Source organism: Pholis gunnellus (assembly GCF_910591455.1).
Source record: "Pholis gunnellus genome assembly, chromosome: 11".
NCBI lineage: Eukaryota > Metazoa > Chordata > Actinopteri > Perciformes > Pholidae > Pholis > Pholis gunnellus.
The window spans coordinates 22,820,282-22,843,008 of record NC_136538.1 but is presented as its reverse complement, the minus strand read 5'-3'; the positions used below and the strand labels follow the sequence as shown (position 1 = coordinate 22,843,008).

At 44.2% G+C, this 22,727-nt stretch overlaps 1 protein-coding gene across 1 annotated transcript; it reads right to left on the bottom strand.

Annotated features, from left to right (window-relative positions):
• Positions 1–981: 981 nt before the first annotated feature.
• wipf1b (WAS/WASL interacting protein family, member 1b) lies at positions 982–21,982 on the bottom strand. The gene is made up of 9 exons (XM_079168584.1): positions 21,885–21,982; positions 7,976–8,072; positions 7,645–7,774; positions 7,390–7,563; positions 6,588–7,269; positions 5,434–5,534; positions 5,035–5,265; positions 4,224–4,337; positions 982–3,835 (listed from the first exon to the last, which is right to left on the bottom strand). The coding sequence occupies exons 2-9, from the start codon at positions 8,027–8,029 to the stop codon at positions 3,783–3,785; spliced, it is 1,539 nt and encodes a 512-aa protein (XP_079024710.1). The 5' UTR covers positions 8,030–8,072; positions 21,885–21,982; the 3' UTR covers positions 982–3,782.
• Positions 21,983–22,727: the final 745 nt, after the last annotated feature.

The window sequence follows — 22,727 nt, the reverse complement described above, 5'->3', positions numbered from 1 at the left end:
ATACAATGACTGACGGACGATCCAGCCAATCATCGACGAGCTGCACTTCAGATTCCAACTGCTGGGTGGTGAAGCCTTAGAGGAATGACTGACAGACAATTCAGCCAATCATCGCCGAGATTACGCTTCAGACTCCTACTGTGATTGGATAAAAGCGTGCGATGCTGCATCCATCGCACGCTTCATGTGGCGAGGGCAATAATCATGATCTTTGGACCTCATTATGTGTATCAATACCAAACTAACACAGGTTTAAAGACGGTCATATTGTATCTCTTTAATTAAGAAATAAATGCCTTAAATAAATAAGAGGCTTTGTTGTCTTCTCTTTATGTGCCTATGATTACATTCTTAATATGCTTTATTTGATATTATGACCCATGATAAGTTTTTCTCTTTAACATTTGCAGCACAGGTTTGGTGACATACACTTGTTTTTGTTTTGAAGATGTATGAAGATGTCATTAATGTCAGATACCACGTTTATTTGCAGGTAGAATTTAGGGCAAATTACGTTATTTCATCATGTTAATCAAAGAATGACGCTGTGAGCAGGATTTGAACCTGCGCGGGGAAACCCCATTGGATTTCGAGTCCAACGCCTTAACCACTCGGCCATCACAGCTCCTGATCACTTGCTTTATCTCTAAAACTTTATTTCCTGTAGTGACATGTAAACATGATTCTCTGCAACACTCACAGCCATGCAGCAAATAATTGAGCTCCAGTTTCAGGACTGTAGGGAAACTTTCACTGGATTGCTGCTAATGTGTTTATTGTGCATTAGATACACACAAAAGTGCAAACAATGCTCAAAAAAACTTGAAGCTTCATCAACAAAAAGACGCCATTGTTTTTCAACCGGGAAGGTCCTGCAGGACAAACAAAGAGGATCTTTTGGTGTCCTTTCTGCTCTATTCCATATCATTTATTACTAACATTTCTAATCATTAACATCACACTAATAACTTGTTTTGATAACATAATATAACCTGGTGCGAGATATTGTTCCAAAGTGTGGAAAGACAAAACCAATCATTCTTAAATGTTAAGCTTCAGACATTTTTTGATTATTTAGAGAATATTGACATCAAAATCAAGCCTGTACTCCATAGATGAATTCCACCAGTGTTCCACTAGATACCTTAATACATACTTAATCATATTAATACTACACTACCGAAATGCATCCAATGTAGTTGCTCCACAGGCTAACATTGATGCATTTGAGTATCTGAGAAGGACTCATATCTGTATTTCCTTAACTTTGTGGGCAAATCCTGCTGCAGTCTATTGCAAAGCAACTCCACAAATAAATGATCATAGGAGATTATTAACTAGTGAAAGTTCTACAGCAGATAAGCTAAATCATATTATGATATAACATAATACCCGACATCCTGATGTCCTATATATCATGACACACGGTTTCTTCTTGACTTTATTGCACAAACATGTAAATGATTCATATTGTTGATTAATACATAATAAATGGCTTCATCCGCTTGTTTGTGATCAAATGACTGTAAGCTTCCGTGTAGCCCAATAAATGCACATGTCACTGCAGGTAAAGCACATTAAGCATCTTAAAGCATTTTTATTTATTGATGTAAATATGTTTACTTCCATATGATTGTCTTTAAGAAAACGTTTCTTTGACCGACACATGATAATAATAATACATCACGCATACAAAAGGCCATTCAAAGCCGTGCTGGGAAGCAAAAGAAACCAACATAATACTGCACAGAAACATAACTTAAAATAACACAGTCCTTCCACACCTCTTGATTAAATCATACAGATGCATACGCATACACATACACATACACATACACATACACATACACATACACATACACATACACATACACATACACATACACATACACATACACATACACATACACATACACATACACATACACATACACAGGTCCTTCATGGCAAGTCAACGCAGCTTTCAGCAAAAATTAACGATCACGTCCATCCCACAAAACACATCTCGATCATAAACACCAAATGTCCCGTCACATTTAACAATCAAATGAAAAAGTACCGCTCAGTGGTTCCAACAGAAACACACGGATGTAAATGCACACGTACTGTGAAGGCACATGTGGCTTTGGCAAATTAAAAACACAACCGCGTTATCACCTGATGCGGTCATGCAGCGGTGGCAACAAGAGGTTGTGGCCATTTTTCAGTTTGGTTGCGTGTCCGTCTTTGCGTCGACACTTTGCTATACTGAGGATTCTACACATTGTGGCTGTATTGCTTCATTTTACACCATCAGAGGTGATCCAATCCAGCTGAACAAACACACAACCACACACACACACGCACACATAATTTAAGGCACAGAAGGCTTATTCCCTTAACTCGTTGAAGCAGCCTGAAGATACAATCCGGAATAGAAAAAATAGGCACGATGGGAAACAGCGGAAACAAAAAAACAGACAAACTTGTCAACACACTTGAGCAAGCTGAGTGGTTGCATTATAAGCCCTGCAGTGGAACTGGCACTTGGCAATATTATTGCCATAACATGTTGATTTAGCTTTACCTAACGCTGTCTGGGGGAAAGTCACACATGCTACATGCCCAATGCTGGTTTGTCTGTCAAGTAAGAGTTTGTATTATTGTATAAAAAGGTCAAGCTGGCTGGTAAAATATAATATCTAGCAAGCAAAATATGGAATAAATCAACCACACGAAGCAAAAGGGTGAAAAAGTTAGTTGATGGAAGTCAAAGTGGATTAAGGTTCAATACTGCCTCACAGCAACCAGGTCAATAAAGTATCGTCCAGCAACAGCACGGTTGTAAAACACATTGTTTTCAAAGTGCCTGAACGGAGGTCCGACTTTGTGGTTTCTTTCTATCTGAACACAGTGTACCGGAGGATGAACAGGCTTTTGGTCTTCGCTGCTACAGAGGCACATGACGTAAACTCCACATTCTTTTTTTTACTTGGTCAACCATACTTCAGGTCCATCTCACTCGTTGCAGTCCACAGATGAAACCACGTGCCGCGGGGTAAAAAGCACACCGCGCCTCATGCAAGAGCGTCTTTGTATTATTATCTAGACTTTCTCCTGCTGTGTAAATAAACCAGTCGTAAACATGATGAATGGCACCTGTGCGTAGACAAACATGCATTCATGAGTACTGTAAATTAACATAAGTAACGCCCCCAATAACACCATATATGGCCACGTGTTCTGCCCAATATGTCCTGCTTTCAAAGATCCATAAAGAAAAGTCTAGAATGTTGAACAGCGTCAGCGGCATCGAGGAAACGTCTCACTAAAGCGAGGCCGTGGATGACTGCGACGGGAGTGGGTCCAATCATTTAAGATGTTTATATTGATATACAATAGCCTCAATTAAGGCTAATGAATGGTGATATTGTTATGCTTTATGAATGTATTTAGAATTATATTTACCAATAATTCAAACAGAATAATGTCCTGTGTGGTTTTCACACTCAAAGTTGCTTAAAAGTTAAGAAATATACAACTCATGAGTGAAAAACGTAGGCTTAAATAACAGCAGATGAGGTCTGGACCTCTCGTGAGATATATTCGTACCTAAGAGAAAATTCAAAATACGGGACGATTGGTGAAGAAGTTCTCCTAAATCACTCGTACGAGCCATTTAAGAACGGATCTGTTCTTGCATGAGGCCCAATGAGCGCAACAGACAGACAGAGAAAGTGAGAGAGCCAGGGAGGGAAAGAGAGAAAGTAGTCCCAGGGGCTGTGTTTGCTGCCTCCTCTTCTTCACCTGGGTAAAGGAGGAAGAGGGGGAGCTCCTCTCTCCTTTTTACCAGAACCTGGAAAGAAGCAAAGACACAGAGGAGATGTAATTATCTTCCACCAGGTGGCACTGTTTCACAGACCAGCGGCCGTATTTACCTCAGAGGGTACGAGTCCACGTGTCTGTCTGTGTGAACTCATTTTAACCTGTGTATCAAGATCTGTGGCGATCAAACTGGTGATTTTCAAGTTGATAGAGAAAATTCAGTTGCTGTTGGTTTAAATCGGAAAGTTCAGAGAGACTGCATGATGGATAACATGACAGGGCTCTTTGTCTTAGTTCCTACATTTTGGAGATAAAAGTTTTGCGTTTGTTCTTGGTGTGTGTGTGTGTGTGTGTGTGTGTGTGTGTGTGTGTGTGTGTGTGTGTGTGTGTGTGTGTGTGTGTGTGTGTGTCAGACTGACCTCTGCCGTCAGTCTTGCCGATCTTGCTGGGGTAGGTCTTCTGGAAGGGCACGTAGGGCTCAGGAGGAGGAAGGTCCGACACCGGATGGAATGTGAAGCGACACTCCCACTCATCTGTTTAAAAAAAAGAGATGGAGGTCAGTGGGTCTCCATCACACCGACAAAACTCCCATGATGCACTATTCCTCTGATTTGACACAACAACACATATTTTATTCCAAAACACATTTAGAAAAACAAGAACAACATTTTTCAAATCCATTCTGTTACAACTTGTACTACTGAATAAACAGATTTCAGTCAGTAATTTATAAGTTTGATATTTAGCAACTCAAGGAGTATTTGTGTCTAAAATCTATTAAAACTACACTACTCAGGAAATATGATTAAAACGTGTCCGATCTGTCTGGATCAGGACATTCAGGAGCGTCGCCTCTTTCATCCACAGCCTTCCTCATCAAACCTTGGTTCAATGGGATAAAAACAACACAAACTTGGGCCAGTGGGTTCCTCTGCCACAGCTGAACACATCTGAACTCATGTGGTAAAAACAACACTGAGGGCAACGAATTTCTATTGTTGAAACTGGGAGAAAAAGACTACAAGGCATAGAGTTTATTATCTGCCTGCACAGTTACCACTAGCAAACATGGATTTACAAATTAGACCTCTGTACGTTTTGCTCCATCTTACTGGTTGAATACAGTATTATCTTCTGTTCTTTTGTGCCACACATTACATGGCGTACTCTCTCCATTCCCCACAGGTTCTTGTATGAATACTCACAGAAGCCTTGAGGGATCTTACTCACCCTGTATCTGGTTGTGGTGAGAGTTCTGGAAGCCGTTACCCATGGGCGGTGGTGGAGGAGGAGGGGCCCCTCCGATGCCCGGCCGGTCCGGAGGGAGGGGAGGTCTGCCGCCGACAGGTCCCCCGCGAGGGAGCTCCGGGCCTGGCCGACCAATAGGAGACGGAGCGGGTGATGACCTCACATTGCCCCCGCCCACGCCACGACCCGAGGGAGGAAGGGGAGGAAGAGGCCCTTTCGGAGGAAGAAATCAAAATTGACATGTAAGCTGACGAAAAGTGATCCAGCATTCCCCTCCGATATTTACAGCCAGTCTTTGTCATACGGTTTGTATACAGCAGTAACACACTGTTCAATCAATCAATCAATCAATCAATCAATAAATAAATCAAGGCTGCTCACCGGAGCGCGTGGACGTCTGGTTCCTTCCAAGAGACGGCGGCCTCTCGTTGGGTGGAGGAGGGAGAGATCCCATCCGACCGTGTGGAGGAGGCGGACCGTGGCTGGCGAGGAGGAGCAGAATATTATAGCAAACAATTTGTGTGGTAAGAAAACGAGCAGCTGACCTCCTTAACTCCGCCTTTCTTTACAATAAATCAATATGTATTCTTGGGGGGGGGGGGGGGGGGTATTCAGGGGGAGACAGCAGGTCAACCTTGCTTGTAAATGCCACAAAGAAGTGGTGAACATCTGAAAGCTGGAGAACAGAAGATGAATTTGAGTGTATAAGGGTTTAGAACATTAAGATGGAAGTGTATGAAGTCCATTCCTATGCCCTGTTACATAGCTCTCATAAGATGTGGCAGCAGTTTGTGGTTTGATACTATTTGTTACACAGACATTATTTTTCCCAGTCGAGATTGAAATGATCAAAACTCCCTCCAAAATACCACCTTCAGACACCAAGACCTCGAGGAACGCCACAGAAAAGTCATGCTGTGATTCGGTATCAGAGACTTTTGAAGAATTGCTTTTTACAACAAACCCTAGCATGCATAAATATCCAAATACAGCATGACATGCAATAAACTGCTTGGGATTAGCTTACAGTGAGCATGTCTGTGAAAGGGGAGACTTGCGGTCCCCATAGATCCTATTTTCATTCAAATATATTGCATTGAGAGGTCAACGGACCGCTGTGAAAATGGCCATTGCAGTTTTTCCCTCCTCAAAATGTAGCCAAACCTTAGAGCGTTATTTAGCCTCCTTCCAGCTAAGCTAGCATGACATGGTTGGTTCCAATAGATTCACTCTCAGCGCTAAAACTGAGCCTCTGAAAGGCGGTAAAGGTCGGCCGAGGACGCCGGCGGCATCAAGAAGCAGAAGAGGTTAAGCAGATCTCACCACACAAAGTGAGAACCGCGGAGCCTTTGCTTTTGAAATATTACTACAGCTCTGAAGAACAGAGAGGAGGGGATGTACATCGCCTTCCTCTGCCACATGTTAATAGAGATAACGGTGTGAATGTAAAGCCAGATGGAGCTGAAATGCAACTCATCCGTTAACTTTTAAGAAATATGGATTAATGGCAGAAACAGATAGAGGTTCACCAGTACCTGTTGAGTGACAGGTTCCTTTGGGGCAGGCGAGGGGTGCTGTGGTCGTCCCCTCCGGCCGGGGAGGGCGGGAGAGGAGGGGGGCCCGGTCGGCCCGGCGGGAGAGGGGGCGCACCCCCACCGACCGAGGGACGAGAGGCGGGGGAGGAGGAGGAGACCGAGGAGGAAGGCTTGGAGTTGACAGAGGGAGGAGGAGGGGGCACGTCGCGGGGCATAGACGGGCGATGACCTCCCACGGGTGGAGGCGGGGGTCGGTCGTCTGGAAGCGGAGGCCTCCCTCCAGGAGTAGGCGGTAAGGAAGGTCTGCTGCTGTTTGGGGGAGGAGGAGGAGCTGCAGAGAATCCTCCGTGCCTCCCCGGTGGAATACTAGGAGGTGGAGGTCCAGAGGACGGGCTGGGCCTGGGTCCTCCGGGGAGTGACGGCGGAGGAAGCCCGCCGCGAGGCTGGAAGCCCTGGTTGGGTCGAGGTGTGCTGGGTACGGGAGGAGGCGGGCCTCCTGGAGTGTCTTGTCTGGATGAGAAATTCGGCCGGCCCTTGGGAAGATCAGGGACGCTGCTACGCCCGCCGGCGGGGGCTCCTGGGAGTTTAGGTGGCCCAGTTGAGCCTCCACCCCCACCGAAGGGGGTGGGACCACAAGAGCGACCTCCTGGGGGGAGCACGGGTCCTCGGCTGGGTCCTGAGTCTGGAGGGGAGACAAAAAGGCAATAATAAAATGAAAAATGTCAGAGGTGTTTCTGTGTTGTTCATTATTATTATCATCCAGAGTCAATCACATTTATATCATTAATGTCATTTCTTTTACCATTTTTACCACTGTTTCCTGCAGACCTCAGTTTTGGCATCCCTCCTGCAAACAGGCCTCCTAAGCCAGCAGGAGACCCAGAACCAAAACCACCACCTCCTCCTCCACCACCTCCTCCTCCTCCGCCACCTCCTCCGCCACCTCCTCCGCCACCTCCTCCTCCTCCTTTAGGTTCTAAGGAGATAAACAAAAGATATTCAATGATTTGTTGCACACACACACACATATAAACATTTTAAAAAGCGGTTGACTTACTGTCCAGTAAAGGTCCACTGCGGTCACAGGTAACAGTTTTCTTTAATCTGGAGCCTTTACTGATGTCAGAAAGCAGGGCGGACCTTCCATGCTGCTCTGAGCGGTTTAGATTTGGCTTCTCTGTGTTGGCCTGAAAACACAAACACGTACAGGGACTGTGTGTTAAATCAATTTACATCTTTATAGGAGGATGACAGAGTGTCTTGGTAACAGGCAGCGAGCGGAGAACAGGAGAATATACGTGTTTTTATAAGATTTATCCACTAGATGTCTCTGCTGAGCAGGGTCAAGAGGACAACTGCTGATCTAGCCGGCAGAGAGAACGACTTACTGAAGCAAAGGTGGGAGGAGGGCATGGGGGTGGTGGGGGAGGAGGGGGAGGCATCTTCCTTTCTCCACTTCACTCTGTGTTCACTGGACGCTGCACCCTGGAGGAAATATCAAACACAACGTTTATAAAACAGTCTCAGATTAAGACTGATATGATCAGACCTCCATCAGTAAAGAGACCATCAGAGAGAAGATGGTCTGTTTCTATAGAGTTATTCTTGATGCTCGTCATCGGAGCCACCGGGTCGGATTCTGGTGAAACCAGATGAAATCATGCAGGTTCACCAGAAACCCCTTCAGCTCAGACTCCAGCAGAGACCGGTCCACCGTGGACAGACCCAGATCCTCCAGCAGAGACCGGTCCACCGTGGACAGACCCAGATCCTCCAGCAGAGACCGGTCCACCGTGGACAAACCCAGATCCTCCAGCAGACACCGGTCCACCGCGGACAGACCCAGATCCTCCAGCAGAGACCGGTCCACCGTGGACAGACCAAGATCCTCGCTGCTGGAGACCCAGGACGTATTGCTGGGCTCGTCAGACCCTGCTGCACTAAAATAAGTGGTTTTCTGAAGGGACTCTGGTGCTCGGAAACACGACCACTTCAGTCCACAGGCACCGCCAACATTAACACAAAATGAATGTTCCGTGTAGTAACTTTATATAAAATAGAACAAACTGGAGACTGGGATCCTTGAAACAGTTCCAGGGTGTCCCCACAAACCAAAGGTTTACTGTTATCTTTCCATCTACAGTGTACACACACACACACACACACACACACACACACACACACACACACACACACACACACACACACACACACACACACACACACACACACACACACACACACACACACACACACACAACAAAAAGCTTCTCAAACAAAACCTAGTGGTTCTCATGCTATTTAGTGTGAAACTGTATTTAGTCAACGTCCCTAAATATGAGCGGTAAAGCCAGAAACGGCTGCTAGAAACATTTTATTGTGTTGAAGTGAACCTCTCTGTGTAAACAAAGTCAATACAACTGGTCCACAGGAAGTAGTGGTCACAATAGTTAACTTCACTTCCTTAAACGTGTCTCAGTGACATGTTTCAGAATCGGTTGGCTGAATATAAATGTTTTGTGTTTTTCTACATCACACTCTGCTACGGTGGCGGCCGCTTGCTCACAACACCTCAGCTCCACTCAGGTCTTATCCTGTTCAACCAATCAGAACTTTCTAGCTCCTGTCAGAGCCAAGATGGCGACAAGATGGTGAGGGGTTTAAAAACAACCCTTGAGAAAATGTATCAGAGAGTGTCGAGAGATGGTATGCTCCTTTTCCTCTGTTGGAATTGTGGCTTGATTTTGTGGTTCTGAAGTTGATTCAATGGTCGGTCGTTGATAAAACAGGCAGAGCATTCTTCAATTTCGATCATTTTTCAAAGGAGGTATTCCGGGGATTTGAATCAATTTTAAATTCCTCCAACTATTGCAGGGTGTGTTCCCGATAAAGTGACTTCCTGGAGGGACTGACGGTACAGATACAGCAGACATAGCCTGAACAGAAATGATTCAAATGCTTAGAATATCTGATGAACAGCAATGTAATCACTCCAAGCAGCTGATAATGAGCTCACAGGACTTACAATAAATGTTTCATCTGACAGGAACTTGCAAGTTCCCTATAAAAACCACACTGTGTACAGTTCAGGACAGATACCCTTTAATTACCAACCATCACACAATGTATTGGTGTAATGTGCAGAGGAGGAAAGATGCTGCGTTGCTGTTCTGCCCAGAAACACAAACTGAATTTATCGGACCCCCAAAAAAAGAATCTATTTACGAGTTGAACAGTCAGCTAAAGTCCATTACTGACATGAGAAGTGTCAGATAAAGCACTTCCCCATCTGAACTGCACAGCCTGATACACACAAAACACAAGAATAAAGCCTAGATATTTAGGTACTTCTCTATCAACCATTTTAGTAAAACCTTTCTTTTTTTGCATGCATCATATAAATGATGTTTCGGCCAAATTCGTTGATATTTGAGATCAACCCAACGATCGTCATTCTCTCACTTGGAAAGGAGACGAGCATCGACTACAGGCTCATGAAATCAGTTCTACAACATCGACTTAAAGCTACTACGTGGAAAAACATTGTGTGTTGATTCTGGCGGTCCCTTCAGAAAACCTCTCATCTGACAGCAGCAGGGTCCGACAGTCCGCCCCGCAGAGACCGACTGCAGGTCGTAGTTTCTGGTGAGCCTGATTGCCGAAAATCGTTTGGTCTAATTTTGCAAGGATAGAAGTAGCCGATCTTCTCGCTGGTAGTCTTGTTTACTTCTGTAGGTCATATAGAGGCATCAGTATTGTACTGAAATGGTTTATTAACCAGTTAAAAGTTCCCTGTAGTGACAAGAACCAACTGCACTAGGGTCATATATGAAGCACAATACACACATTTCCCGAGCTGTGCTTCCCCTCACACAGCTCGGCCTCTCACTTCATATTAAGACACACACACACACACACACACACACACACACCTCGGGGCCTCTTACTTCCTGTATGCTGCTGACAAACAGGAAGTCACCACGCGGCTCCAGCACCGCAGCCATCCGGCTGCCAGGATGATGATACCTCTGCATCATTTTGACGTTCTCATCCTCTCTCTCTCTCTCTCTCTCTCTCTCTCTCTCTCTCTCTCTCTCTCTCTCTCTCTCTCTCTCTCTCTCTCTCTCTCTCTCTCTCTCTCTCTCTCTCTCTCTCTCTCTCTCTCTCTCTCTCTCTCTCTCTCTCTCTCTCTCTCTCTCTCTCTCTCTCTCTCTCTCTCTCTCTCTCCCCAGTTGTTTAGCACCACTCTTTCTCTTCCGTCCTCCTTATACTCGCTCTATTCATCTATTGCATCACTCCCCATCGGCCGTCTTTTCTCTGCCAGCTTCACCTACTGAACTTTTGTTATCATCTCATCTCAATTGTCCCTGCGTGAACACCAACGAGTGAGATGTCGACTCAGGCCTGAACTTCCAAATCCAACCCGGTTCTTTACATTTCTGAAAAACCCCAACTGGACATGAGCGGTGAAACCTTTAAAGTATAATTAATTTATTAAAAGTTTAGAAAGAATTAGAGGAATTTATGAGCAGTACCCCAAGTAAAATGATTACATTGAACCCTAATACAGAATGTCCTACATAATGATAATAATAATATATTTGTGGCCCAGTTCAATGAGGTCTTATGGCAGATAAGCCGTTTACATTTATCCTTAATAAGTCAATAATTTCCCAATATGGTCCATGATGGAAGGAAGCCAGAGGGAATAAGCTTCAACACTGAGCGAGGGCCAATAAACAGGCCAGCATGCACAGAATGCCTCGGTATTAGAGCTTAAACATGCTTTACTCTTCATGGAGGCTGGGAATGTATATATTAACATTGCATATTGTAATCAATTAAACATGTGCATACTGTTCAGGATGTATGGTTGAGTTTCTATTGATTGTTTAACGTTTGAGGGTAGAATTTCTTAGGAAACATGTCAGAGCTTTATGTGGAGCCGGCATCGATAGAAACCATTTGTATTTGACTTTCTAGGAGGGCGCAGAGACACACTTGAAATATTTTAAAATAAATGCATCACAAGTCAGCAGCCCAAGAACCCAAAGCATTCAATTTATGAACCAGCAAATATAACTGAAGTAATGAGAATCACTAAGATGCAATCCATCAATAACCGTGAAGTCATATTTTAGTTAAAGTTAAATAAATCAACTTTGGTTCGGTGAGTTTTTTTTGGCAAAAGAAGACAAACTTTAGCTGAACAGGAAAACGTCACTCACACAGAAACGTCTGCACAAAAGCCGGCTGCTGAAGCCGCGCTGGCAGATTTAAAGATTTAAAGCCAAATGCACATGTGCACATGTTCCACTGTGCTGACTACTGCAGATGTTTCTGTTTGACCTCCTCCACGACTGAACCCTCTGTGGCAGGAAAATGTACCTCCACCACTTTACCAAAAGACGGTATACTGCTTTAGTCCGTGATGAAATGTATTTAAAGTCAGAGCGGCTTTCACAGATTTGCTCTAATGTAGCACATCGACTCGTTTCCTGCAGCAGTGATGAAATGACAGTGAAACAACTGCAGACCAGCAGGAGAGGCGACCGTAATGGAAAACCCCGACTTGGTTTCGAGTGGCTGACAGTTGATCTTTTTTACACTTCACAATAGTCCACTGTTCTTAAAAATACACCGATGACTAGAAGCTGTCTATTTATGAACCGACTGTCAGTTGGTGCAAGATGTGCTGATGAGAAGGAAGCAGCTTCGCAGCGAACGCAGAAAAAACATCAACTTCCACCGACGGAAACTGGCCTGTGTGTTGAAATTTAATACGCACTACACGGCTTCTCTCCACACACATACAGCCTAATATTAGCTTAGCATGCACAATGCCTCCTTTGACGGACAGAGAGACAACAGAGGGGGAGAAAAGGGTGAGGATCCTTTGAAGTGACACCGTTAAGACACACACACACACACACACACTGAATGATGCTCACATATGTTTCAGTTTACAAACGGCCATAAAAAGGCGTCTTCATCCTGCCACTGAGCCTCCTCTTGCTCCTCCACCTCATTACGCTCTGTTCACACAGAGAGCGACAGAACGTCTGAACGTGGCCGGCTTTATTGACGCCGAGTCGCCGTTTCAGTGTTGCCGAAGCCCTCGTTTACATATTTATGTCGTTACGTAGCACTGAGAACTGGCTAACAGCGGGGTTTTTGTTTTTTTAAAAAGATGGAAAAGGGTGAAACACAAACATACGATTGGTCGACGCTTCGCCGCCTGATTGGAGCCGCTGTGAAAAGTTGAGACCAGCTCAGCTTCGGTTTGCAGCCGCTCTGAAGCACGACATGCAAGCGTGAGCCGTCAGTTTGTAGCTCCATCACTTGTAGCCTGTTGTTGTGTCGCTTATAGTGTAACATTAGAGTTACTGTGCACACACACACACAATGTATTATCTCAACATTGCAAAAATGTTGAACTCCAAATATTAAATCTGGTCTTTCCCAAACAAAGCTGAATATATTCTAATAATTGAATAGTTCAATACATGGCAGATCTTTTTTTCATTCTTTTACACTTTGGAGTCTATTTAAAGTAAAACAAAACTCACATTCTAGTGGCCAAGTAGGTGATAACGACATAAACAACGTCCGTGTGTCTCCAGGTCTTTGTTGGCTTATTGGAGAAAAGGAAGACAGTAAATCTAAGTTGGTGTGTTCACATCTGCAGAACGCTCATTTTATGACCGAAGTGTCATGTTGACTTCAGCTGCTGCAGTGTGTACTGACCAGTGGGCAAAAAGAAGACATTATGGTGAAAACAACCATCCGTTCACCAGGCTAGAGAACACCTGGCCTCAGAAAGCTCTGCCACACTGGGATAAAGGGAGATACGTATACGACTGAACATCACAATAAAAAAAGAAGAGAAATAACAGCAGCTGAGGCGTAACTACATTTAATTTTATTTTTAGAACTAAAAAGAGATGCAGACACGTGTTGTGGTTGTCACAGGGGTGATGGTGGTGGGTGGTAGTGGGTGGATCACTAAGTGGAAACCTCCCATCGCTTTTGACTCAACTCCACCCGAGCACTCTAACGGCTCAATATTTAACGTTAATGTTACAGAAACCACAAGACAGATCAAACACACCTCGTGCAATGCATTAATTAACAACGATACATTAATGTGTTTCTCTTCTGGAGATCATCAAGAAAAAGTTCACAGTGTTGCAAAGTTAGAAGTCGGAGTCGACTGTGAACACGAGGTCGGGGAAAAGGACATTTTTAGACATTTTGAATGAAGCCCAGGGTCGTAATAAATGTGTCGGCTGTGCAGGAACAGTGCTGAGTGGCTAAGCTAACATCCTGTGGTGTGTTCACATGCACTTGCTCACACACACACGCACACACACACTCACACACACACACACACACACACACACACACACGCACAGCAGCTGTATCTGGTAACAGATGTGGCTCTATCGCTGTTGTTTTAGACTTTGACTCAGCAGGTTAATTCTACCTCTTGAACATTCTTCAAATAAAGAAATTAATGCTGAAACAGACGAGCGTCTTCTGTAGAAAAGCGCTTGTGTATTTGTCTTACTAACAAGGATTGTGTGTGTGTGTGTGTGTGTGTGTGTGTGTGTGTGTGTGTGTGTGTGTGTGTGTGTGTGTGTGTGTGTGTGTGTGTGTGTGTGTGTGTTTCCTCTCTTAATAGATGTGCTGTGTAACCAGATGGGACCTAAGTATGTTTAAATATGAACAAAGTATTTCTTTGTTTTTATTGGATTTGTTGATATTTGATGTTGTATTTTTCTAAATGATGTAAGTTGTTTCTCAGTTGAGAGGTTCTTTGTATAACCTTGTGGCCTCTTGACCTCTGCGGCCATATTTCTTGTTTTGTCATCATCTGGATTCTTTACATTCTCATGTGTGTGCAAACAAACCACAAACAGCCACCTTCTTCACTTCACTCTGCACAAAAGGGGAATTATTTCCTAAAACCTGTTTTGTGTGATTGACCTGGTGGAATGGAACCTTCAGGAATTCTGATTATTTACATTTAAATGAGCAGCTACCACTGAGGCCCATTAGATCTCGTGCTCATGTTGCATGTTTCGTCCTTCTATCTATGTTTGTTTAAGTGACGAGTCAGGAAGGCTAAATGAATACCAACGAAGCCCTCCATACATCTGTATACTACACACTGTGACGAATCAAATCAATTTCAAACACGGCAATGAAACACTATACATGTCGACATTACATCTATCAGCCAACATCTCTGATGTATAGAGATGTTGGGTCACAACATACCTTCATATCAACATACAGTTAAAGACCCTTTAGTCTGTGTATCTGCTCTTATTGCGGCCACAAACAACACCGAAAATATACCGATGACAATACGAAAGCCAATTTATTTTCTCAGGAGGGATGCTGTGCAGTCACCTGACTCTGGCCGGTTAAGAACTATCGCCTAAAGCTGGAGTTCATGGGAAAACCAGCAAGATTATACGCTCAAACCCAGCACAGTTCTGCAAACTATTTGCCAATGAAGGCAGCTAGCAGCTCCAAAAGTCGCAATATTTAATAGCGAGAAAGTCGGCTCGTCGTCGACACTGACAGCCCGTCGCTTCAGGCCTCCTTCCAAAGCCTCCCCGCCAAAATGATCATTATGGACGCAAACAAGCAACATGACAACTGCTAGTACTGCACGGGCAGAATACACACAGGTACACAGATAAACAGGTACACAGGTAAACAGGTACACAGGTAAACAGGTACACAGGTAAACAGGTACACAGGTAAACAGGTAGCCGTCCAGTCATTACATTTTGGAATGAAATGATTGGACAGGCTTATTAAAGTCGTGCGACTACTTTGTCAAAAAGAAAAATCTTTATCATTTGCTGTTGAGACAAAATATTTAAAAAAGAATATAAGAAAAAATAGTTTTGACAGAAGATCACCAACTCTAACTTTAAAGACCGATGACATCACGTTACCATAGTCACACTTTCCCAAGACGTTTGTGAACGAGGAAGCCCTGCTCAGTGTCGCTCTGAATCTACCGTCTCGTGTGTTCTCGTGTGTTAGCTTTTAGAAATATTACTGCATCTTTGGATGGAAACATGACTATTCATCGATCACGGAAAAAGCTGCAGATTGATCTTCTGTCAATCAACCGAATCGCTTCAGCCTCACACAGGAAACTAACTGACTTTGTACTGAAGAAGACTGGGCTGGAGTCCTCTGATACGATGCAGCGCTCAGAAGTCTTTCTAACACACTTCATCAGACAGAGGAAACTACAACAGGGTGAAAACCTCTCAGAGGGCAAGAGAGAAATAAATATCACGACTTACTCAATCTGTGTCCATAGAAGAATCAGCAGTATGTTCAGAAGACAGTAGAAGAAGCACCTGAGTTCATTCTTCATACAAATGCAAAACGTGAAGAGCAGCCACATACAGCTGGGAACGAAGAGGAGCAGAAGATCAGCAGCATCTAAAGATCTGCTTTAAAACAAACATCGTGCACCGAGTAGAACTTCTTGATTCCTCTTCCTCTAAACTGACATTCTGAGAAGTCCCACTTCAACTTACACAAACCTTATATACAGCGCGCGCACACACACACACACACACACACACACACGCTTCCTCTTTTTCAGTTCCCCACCTGGGGGAGGGCGACTGAAACAAGGTTTTATAGGCTGAGGAAATACTGATCCACCACGTTCAGAGAGTGCATTAGTCCACAGAGAAACCTTTACATCCGTTTTATTTTGTAATAATTAACCTTCATTTAATAGAAACTACATGCCCGCTGCATGTTTGCATGTTGTCGTCTTCATCATTAATTTTTTATTTAATCACACATCAGACCAGATAGTTTTCTGTACATTTTGACATTTAATCATCATGTCAGATAAATTAGAGTTTTTGTTGTATCAGAGGAGTGAAAATGGATCGTCTACTTAAAGACAGCGATGTCTGAGATCACGATCGACGGTCGATTACACGCCGGACTTCCTCTGTGAACTCGGGAGGAGGAAAGAAAAAGGAGAGCCCGTAATGAGCAGAGGAGTGACTGCTCACTCATTCGTGTTTCAGCAGGAGAAGCAGTGGTCAGTTCAAAACATGCACGACAACACAGAAGAAGTCAAAGATGAGGAGGGACGAATGAGGAGAGAAGATGGGCAGGAAATAAGGGGAGATTAGAGGGAATTCAGACAGAATCACAGAAGCAAATGAGCGTATTGCTGCCGTTTCCGTTCCGTTTCGTGCACTCCTCAATAAATTCCATTGATTCCGATTCAAATTTTTCATCTACTTGGATTCAATTCACCTTCCGAAAGTGGATTATCCTCAAAATGCATTCTGAAACATATTCATAAAGGCCTTCATACATCACTTGATAAAGAAAAACCTCAAAAAGGGAACAGCCATCCCCTAGAAAATGAAGAACAGCTTCTATTTGACTGAAAGTAAATTGATCCCAGCCCCGTGAAGCTGCTGGACGAAAGGGTTAGCGTAGCTCCACAGCAGCCACTTCCTGTGCTCTCGGTGTCACACTTCCTGCCTCGCAGCGCACAGTCAGCGGCGGCCTGCCAGCCCCAACGTCGGCCGCGCTTCAATACTCTCTCTCTCTCTCTCTCTCGTCTCCTCTTTCCAGCCAACTGGAGCTGCTTCTTAAAGAGGCACCTTGGCTTCCTCCCCTCGACTCAGCAGTTTTTCTTTACCAGGAGGAGGAGGAGGAGGAGGAGGAGCCTGGACTTCAGTTAAACATACAAAAAAGGCCAGTGTTCAACACAGAGGCCGTTGCAGTGAGCTACTACATCACAGGAAAATAAAAGCTCACACTGTTAAATCAGCACTTAGCCGCGTGACATAAAACAAAAGTGCAACAGGAACTTTGTGGCTCTCCGTATATTAAGCTAAGAGCCTTTTCAATGTTTACAGGCGGAACTGATACCGGTGAAATGATGAGAATGAAACAAACATAATTCCCCTGAAAAAGGTTTACGAAAACAACTGAAGTTTATTCCTTTTTATCCAAATAAAGCCCCATTGAGTTTGAATTTTAACCTTTAGATATTGTTCTTACCCCGTTTAATTCTGTTGGCTGGACAAATAGCGGAAACACCTTAAAATGACCATACATGCCGCGCAGTTATTAGCGTCTTCAGCGTCTGTGACTATTTCCTCCTTTTTGCTGAAATGCAGTTCTTTTTTGGTGCGATGCCTGAGATGCTCTCACCACGTTACGCCATGCTGCAATCACACTAAATGAATCAATGAGTCAGCTTTAAAGGAACAGTGCGATGAGAAGATGGAGATAACTCACAACTTCACACTTCAAACAAACGAGATATGACGCGTTAGCGAGTGAGGTTTAAAAAGTGCTGGCAGGCGGATTCTGTTACATTTTGACAGAGCCAGGCTAGCTTTTTCCCCCCGTTTCCAGTCGTTGTGCTAAGCTATGCTAGCAGTCTGCTGGCTTGACATTCATATTTAACTGACATCTTTAAACACAGATGAATTTCCCAGAATATCAAACTATTTTCCTTAAAAAAGGCACAGCGAGTACGATTTTCCCAAAAAAACAACAAATAGACGGAGAATTCCTCTCAAGCATCACTTATGACCCAGTAGAAGCGTGAGTCGGCTAATCTGCCTGGATTTTCTTCTTTCTATTCCTTTTGCTTTGTTCGGCACGTTTCTGGGGCGTCAGCCTCAATAAAAACGCAGCGATAACGTGGAAGATCGTAAGCACGCATCCAAGAGGAAGCTACGAAAATGGCGGACGCGGCACCGAAAAACACTCAAATATAGCGAGGGCGAAAGGCCAAACGGACAAAGCTCGTTTCAGAACGAAAGTGAGTCTGTGGTTGACTTTTACATGCTGGCTCAAGTTTACAACAAGTGCTACTCATTGAGTCTTTAACAAGAGTCACAATTTGTATTTCCAGGCAAATAAAAGGTCACGAGCAGAGGTGCTGCAGACGGTAGCTGCCGAAATGTTGAGGCATCAGTTGCAAACACAGAATCATTATGTTCTGTGCCAAGGGTAAAAATATCAAGTATCATTGCATCTCAGGTCTATTCATCTCTACACAGTGTTCTCTAAACTACAGCCCTGGTGTTGCAACAGGAGCCGAGTCGTGTCTCAATGTTTTCTATATTTCCTCTTAGTCACCCGTTGACATCAGCAGCACCATCCGGTGCCTCTCAACAGACTCCGTGAAGTAATAATGTCATCAGGTTCGAGTGTTTATCTCACCACAGAACGAGGAATGTGGCGCTCCACATCAATAACACAGACCGAAACGACAAACAGTCCTTGGATTCATTGGCCTGAACAACTAGGAAAAATAAAAGACCAGAGATGAGAAGAGAATTGATATTGTGTCTCCCCCCCCCATCCCGTCATGTCACACAGTCACATGAACATTAGTGCAGCTCGCCTGCAGGCTCGTCAGTCACTTAGGACGCTTTGTGATCACACATCACACCACACATGACTCATATACTGCAGGCCAAGCAAGAGCTGCCGCAAAATGTCCTTCACATGCTTCGGCTGTGTGAAGACCGACTCTGAGAAGCTCAATTCAAAATGCCGACACACAGTCATTACACTGTGGTCATATTAGAGGTTTCCTCTGGCTGTACCTGCAGCTCTCTTACCTGAGAATTTACCAGACGATATTCATTACAGTCATTATTCAAATAACAACAAGACAAATGAAATGTTGTTCATGTAGTTTCAAAAACGCAGCGGTGGTAGAGGCAATACAAAACGAGCAGCATCCACCTCCACTTTTATATCTTTTTTAATGTAAAGCTTAAATGATGGCTGTCGAAGTCTTTGACTTGTTGCACTCACGACACATGAGGCACACGGTGAGGCCATGAGTCTGTGTGTCGGATGGCCGGAGAGACGCCAGGATCACATGCTTCACTCAGGAAACAGAGCCGAGCACAGTGTTGCATTATGTTTCTACTACGACCCACATGCTGTCCTCTTGACTGCAAAGTCACACTTAAAGGTGATGCAATTCTTCTTGCGTGGTTCTCTGTTTATCTCTGAATGCATCTGAAATGATGAGCTGCCTCGGTAGAATTCAATTCGAGACATATTTGGATGAATGGAGGAGCGTGCAGACGTGGCTGAGATCCACACGGCCCCTCACTCATAACCTCACTCATAACCAACGCAGCTCTTCAGGAATGCCAAGAACTCACGAGCTGCAATGCACTAAAACTAGTTCTGTGACAAAGCACATGAATGAGCACACAACCAGAGGCAACGTGCTCCGTAACAAAAGAAAAAAAGGTTGAACAACGAACAAAACCTAAACCTTCTTTTATAACATAAACCGATGAGATCCGAGATGAACAGCATCTGCACAGAGCCGCCTCTGCTGGAACCAGCTCAGTCTTAATATAGCATCAGTGATGAGGGACAAAACATGCACCCCAAAATAAATACACATTTCAAAATATGTGTTGCATTAGTGATATTTAAATTCAGCCGTGTAGGCAGAACCAAGACGGACCGGACGTCATCGAGAGATGATGGACTCGCTGGTCTGGGTGTCACTTGAGGGACCCACAATGCAACACTGCAATGCAGTGAAGGGCCAATGGATCTGTGGTGTGAATCGGCACAAAAAGGAACAGAACGGATGAACGAGCAGCCGGTGACTTGCTGCATTCACTTCTGAGAGATCTGTGAAGGACGTGACAGCAGCTGCAAAAATTCAAATTCACATTCAAAAATTCAAATTCACACAAGTCTATGGAAGAAGACCCAAGGTTCATGCATGGACAGTAGTGTACGGCTACATTACTGCATCTCCCTCATATACACAGAGAACATTCCGCTGAAGGAGAACTCTTCAATGGTTTAGGGCCAAAATACATCTCCGATCTGCCGCTACCTTATGAACCATCCCGAGCCCTGAGGTGGTCTGGGACCGGTCTACTGTCTGTTCCCAGAGTCACAACTAAACATGGAGAAGCAGCGTTCAGTTGTTCTGCTCCACATATCTGGAACAAAGTCCCAGAAAGCTGCAGGTCTGCTGAGACCCTCAGCTCCTTTACATCAAGACTGAAGACTTTTCTGTTTGCTGCTGCCTTTAATTCAACCAGATTCAAGGATATTAATCAATCTCCTGCATTTTACTACTGTATTTTATTTCTTACACTGCTTTTTAGTGTTTTAATGACCGTTTTTAATGTTTCAATCAATGTTCTTAATTGTTTTTAAATCTCCTTTTCCTTTGCCTTATGTTTTGATGCTTTTATGTGAAGCACTTTGAATCACCGTGTTGTTGAAATGTGCTATACACATAAACTCGCCTTGCCTTCAAAACAAGTAAGACGTGTGCACTTGCACAACATCCAGAAAGTCACTCCGGTTAAACAGAGGCGGCCAGAAGAGCGAACAGGCCTCTGGAGGGGGAAGCAGCTTCGTTACTCTGTTGTCCGTCAGATTAGCATCATGTGTTAACTCACAACTTCTCCATGCAAAGCAAGCGGCCCTCTATAAACTACATGTTTACAGAAGCAGCTCGGCCTTGGAGAACGTGTGTCTATGCAGGTGCACGGAGGTGAGCGCTTTCTGTCAAACACAAACAAATTCCTTTTCCTTCTGACTCAATGCCACCTAATGATGTGAAGGAGAGTCCAACTGAAGTCAAAAGCATGTGTGTGTGTGTGTGTCTGTGTGTGTAGCCCACTCCCTACAAAGAAAAACACCAAAATATGTGAAAACACTGCAGTCTCTCTCTCTCTCTCTCTCTCTCTCTCTCTCTCTCTCTCTCTCTCTCTCTCTCTCTCTCTCTCTAAACACATGCCTTATGTTCATCTTGACTACATGTGACAAGCTGCAGCCTCACACGAGGCTGGTTTTATGAAAACACAGGCAGTTTTGAAAAGGAAAACAGTTCATGCTAGACTCACATTGGCCATCATTTGAGGGAGGAAGAAAAGGACAAACGGTGGCTTGTTGCCAAACCCCCTTCCAGAGCCCTGTAGCAGTATGCAAGACGTTAGCGGCCGAATAAACGCTTCTTAAGACGGCAGAGAAGACAGTTCGTCTTAAAGCATCAGCCATCACTGCTGGAGTAACTCCCGAGCTGCTCTCTGCAAGATGACAACTTCTCTTTTTTTTTTTTTTTGGCTTGTAAACCCGAACTGGGGTCTCACGGTTTCCGCTTCACTATTAAGCTATTTTTCCACACACACACACGCGCGCGCGCGTACGCACACAAACGCAAAAACTGTGACCAAACTTAAAACTAATGTTTGCTCAACGTACCTGTGTCAGAATGAAACGCTGAGCACGGGCTAATAATCTTCCATCGACCGTCAATATGCTGCGGTTTGGTGTTGAGGAGTCTGTGCAGCCAATCCTGAAGTCTGCAGAAGAGGACTGGCAGCCAGGCGGGCAGGCCAGCTAAACGGGCTCCACCCAGAGCCGTATGTACGCGGGGTTGAGTAGAGTCTCCGGCGGAACACCGTGTGAGAAGATAACCTTACTTTCAGCAGTAAGCATGAGCAACATGAGGAAATAAGACCATTAATAATATAAAGCTAGGCTAAGCTGACTATATATTGTTGGAAGAGACGACATATCTATTTAATTCTATGTATTATCTATTTTGTTTGTCAACAGGCCTACCTTACATCTGGAAGGGTTTAATTCGGTTGCTGTCCTGAGCTGGCTTCTTGTTCCTCTGAGAGCATGTTTTCGGTTGACTTAACCCTGTTTATACATGGCTCTGGATCAGGCTCATGCAGCTGTGCCGGCTGGGTCTCTTATCCAGGGTTTTAGCAGTGATGCAATGTTTCCAGATGTGGAGCTGGAGGGGAAAAAAAGTCTACAGGCTATTAGTTGAGCCTAAGAAACAACAAGTATTTACCCACTACATGGCCTTAAAAGGTCTGTTTTTTTTTTTACTGTTTTATTATTTGAAAGCAGAACTTATATTAGGGTTTAGTGGATTTTATGTCAGTGCCTCCCAACAATCACTCACAGAGTGGCACCAAATATCTCTCTGGGAGTCAAGATTAAAAGTGGGATTACATAACCATCTTTGCAGACTCTTGTATTCTATTTCCGACAATAAAGGCTACACAATAAATGTCTAATAGTGTGTTC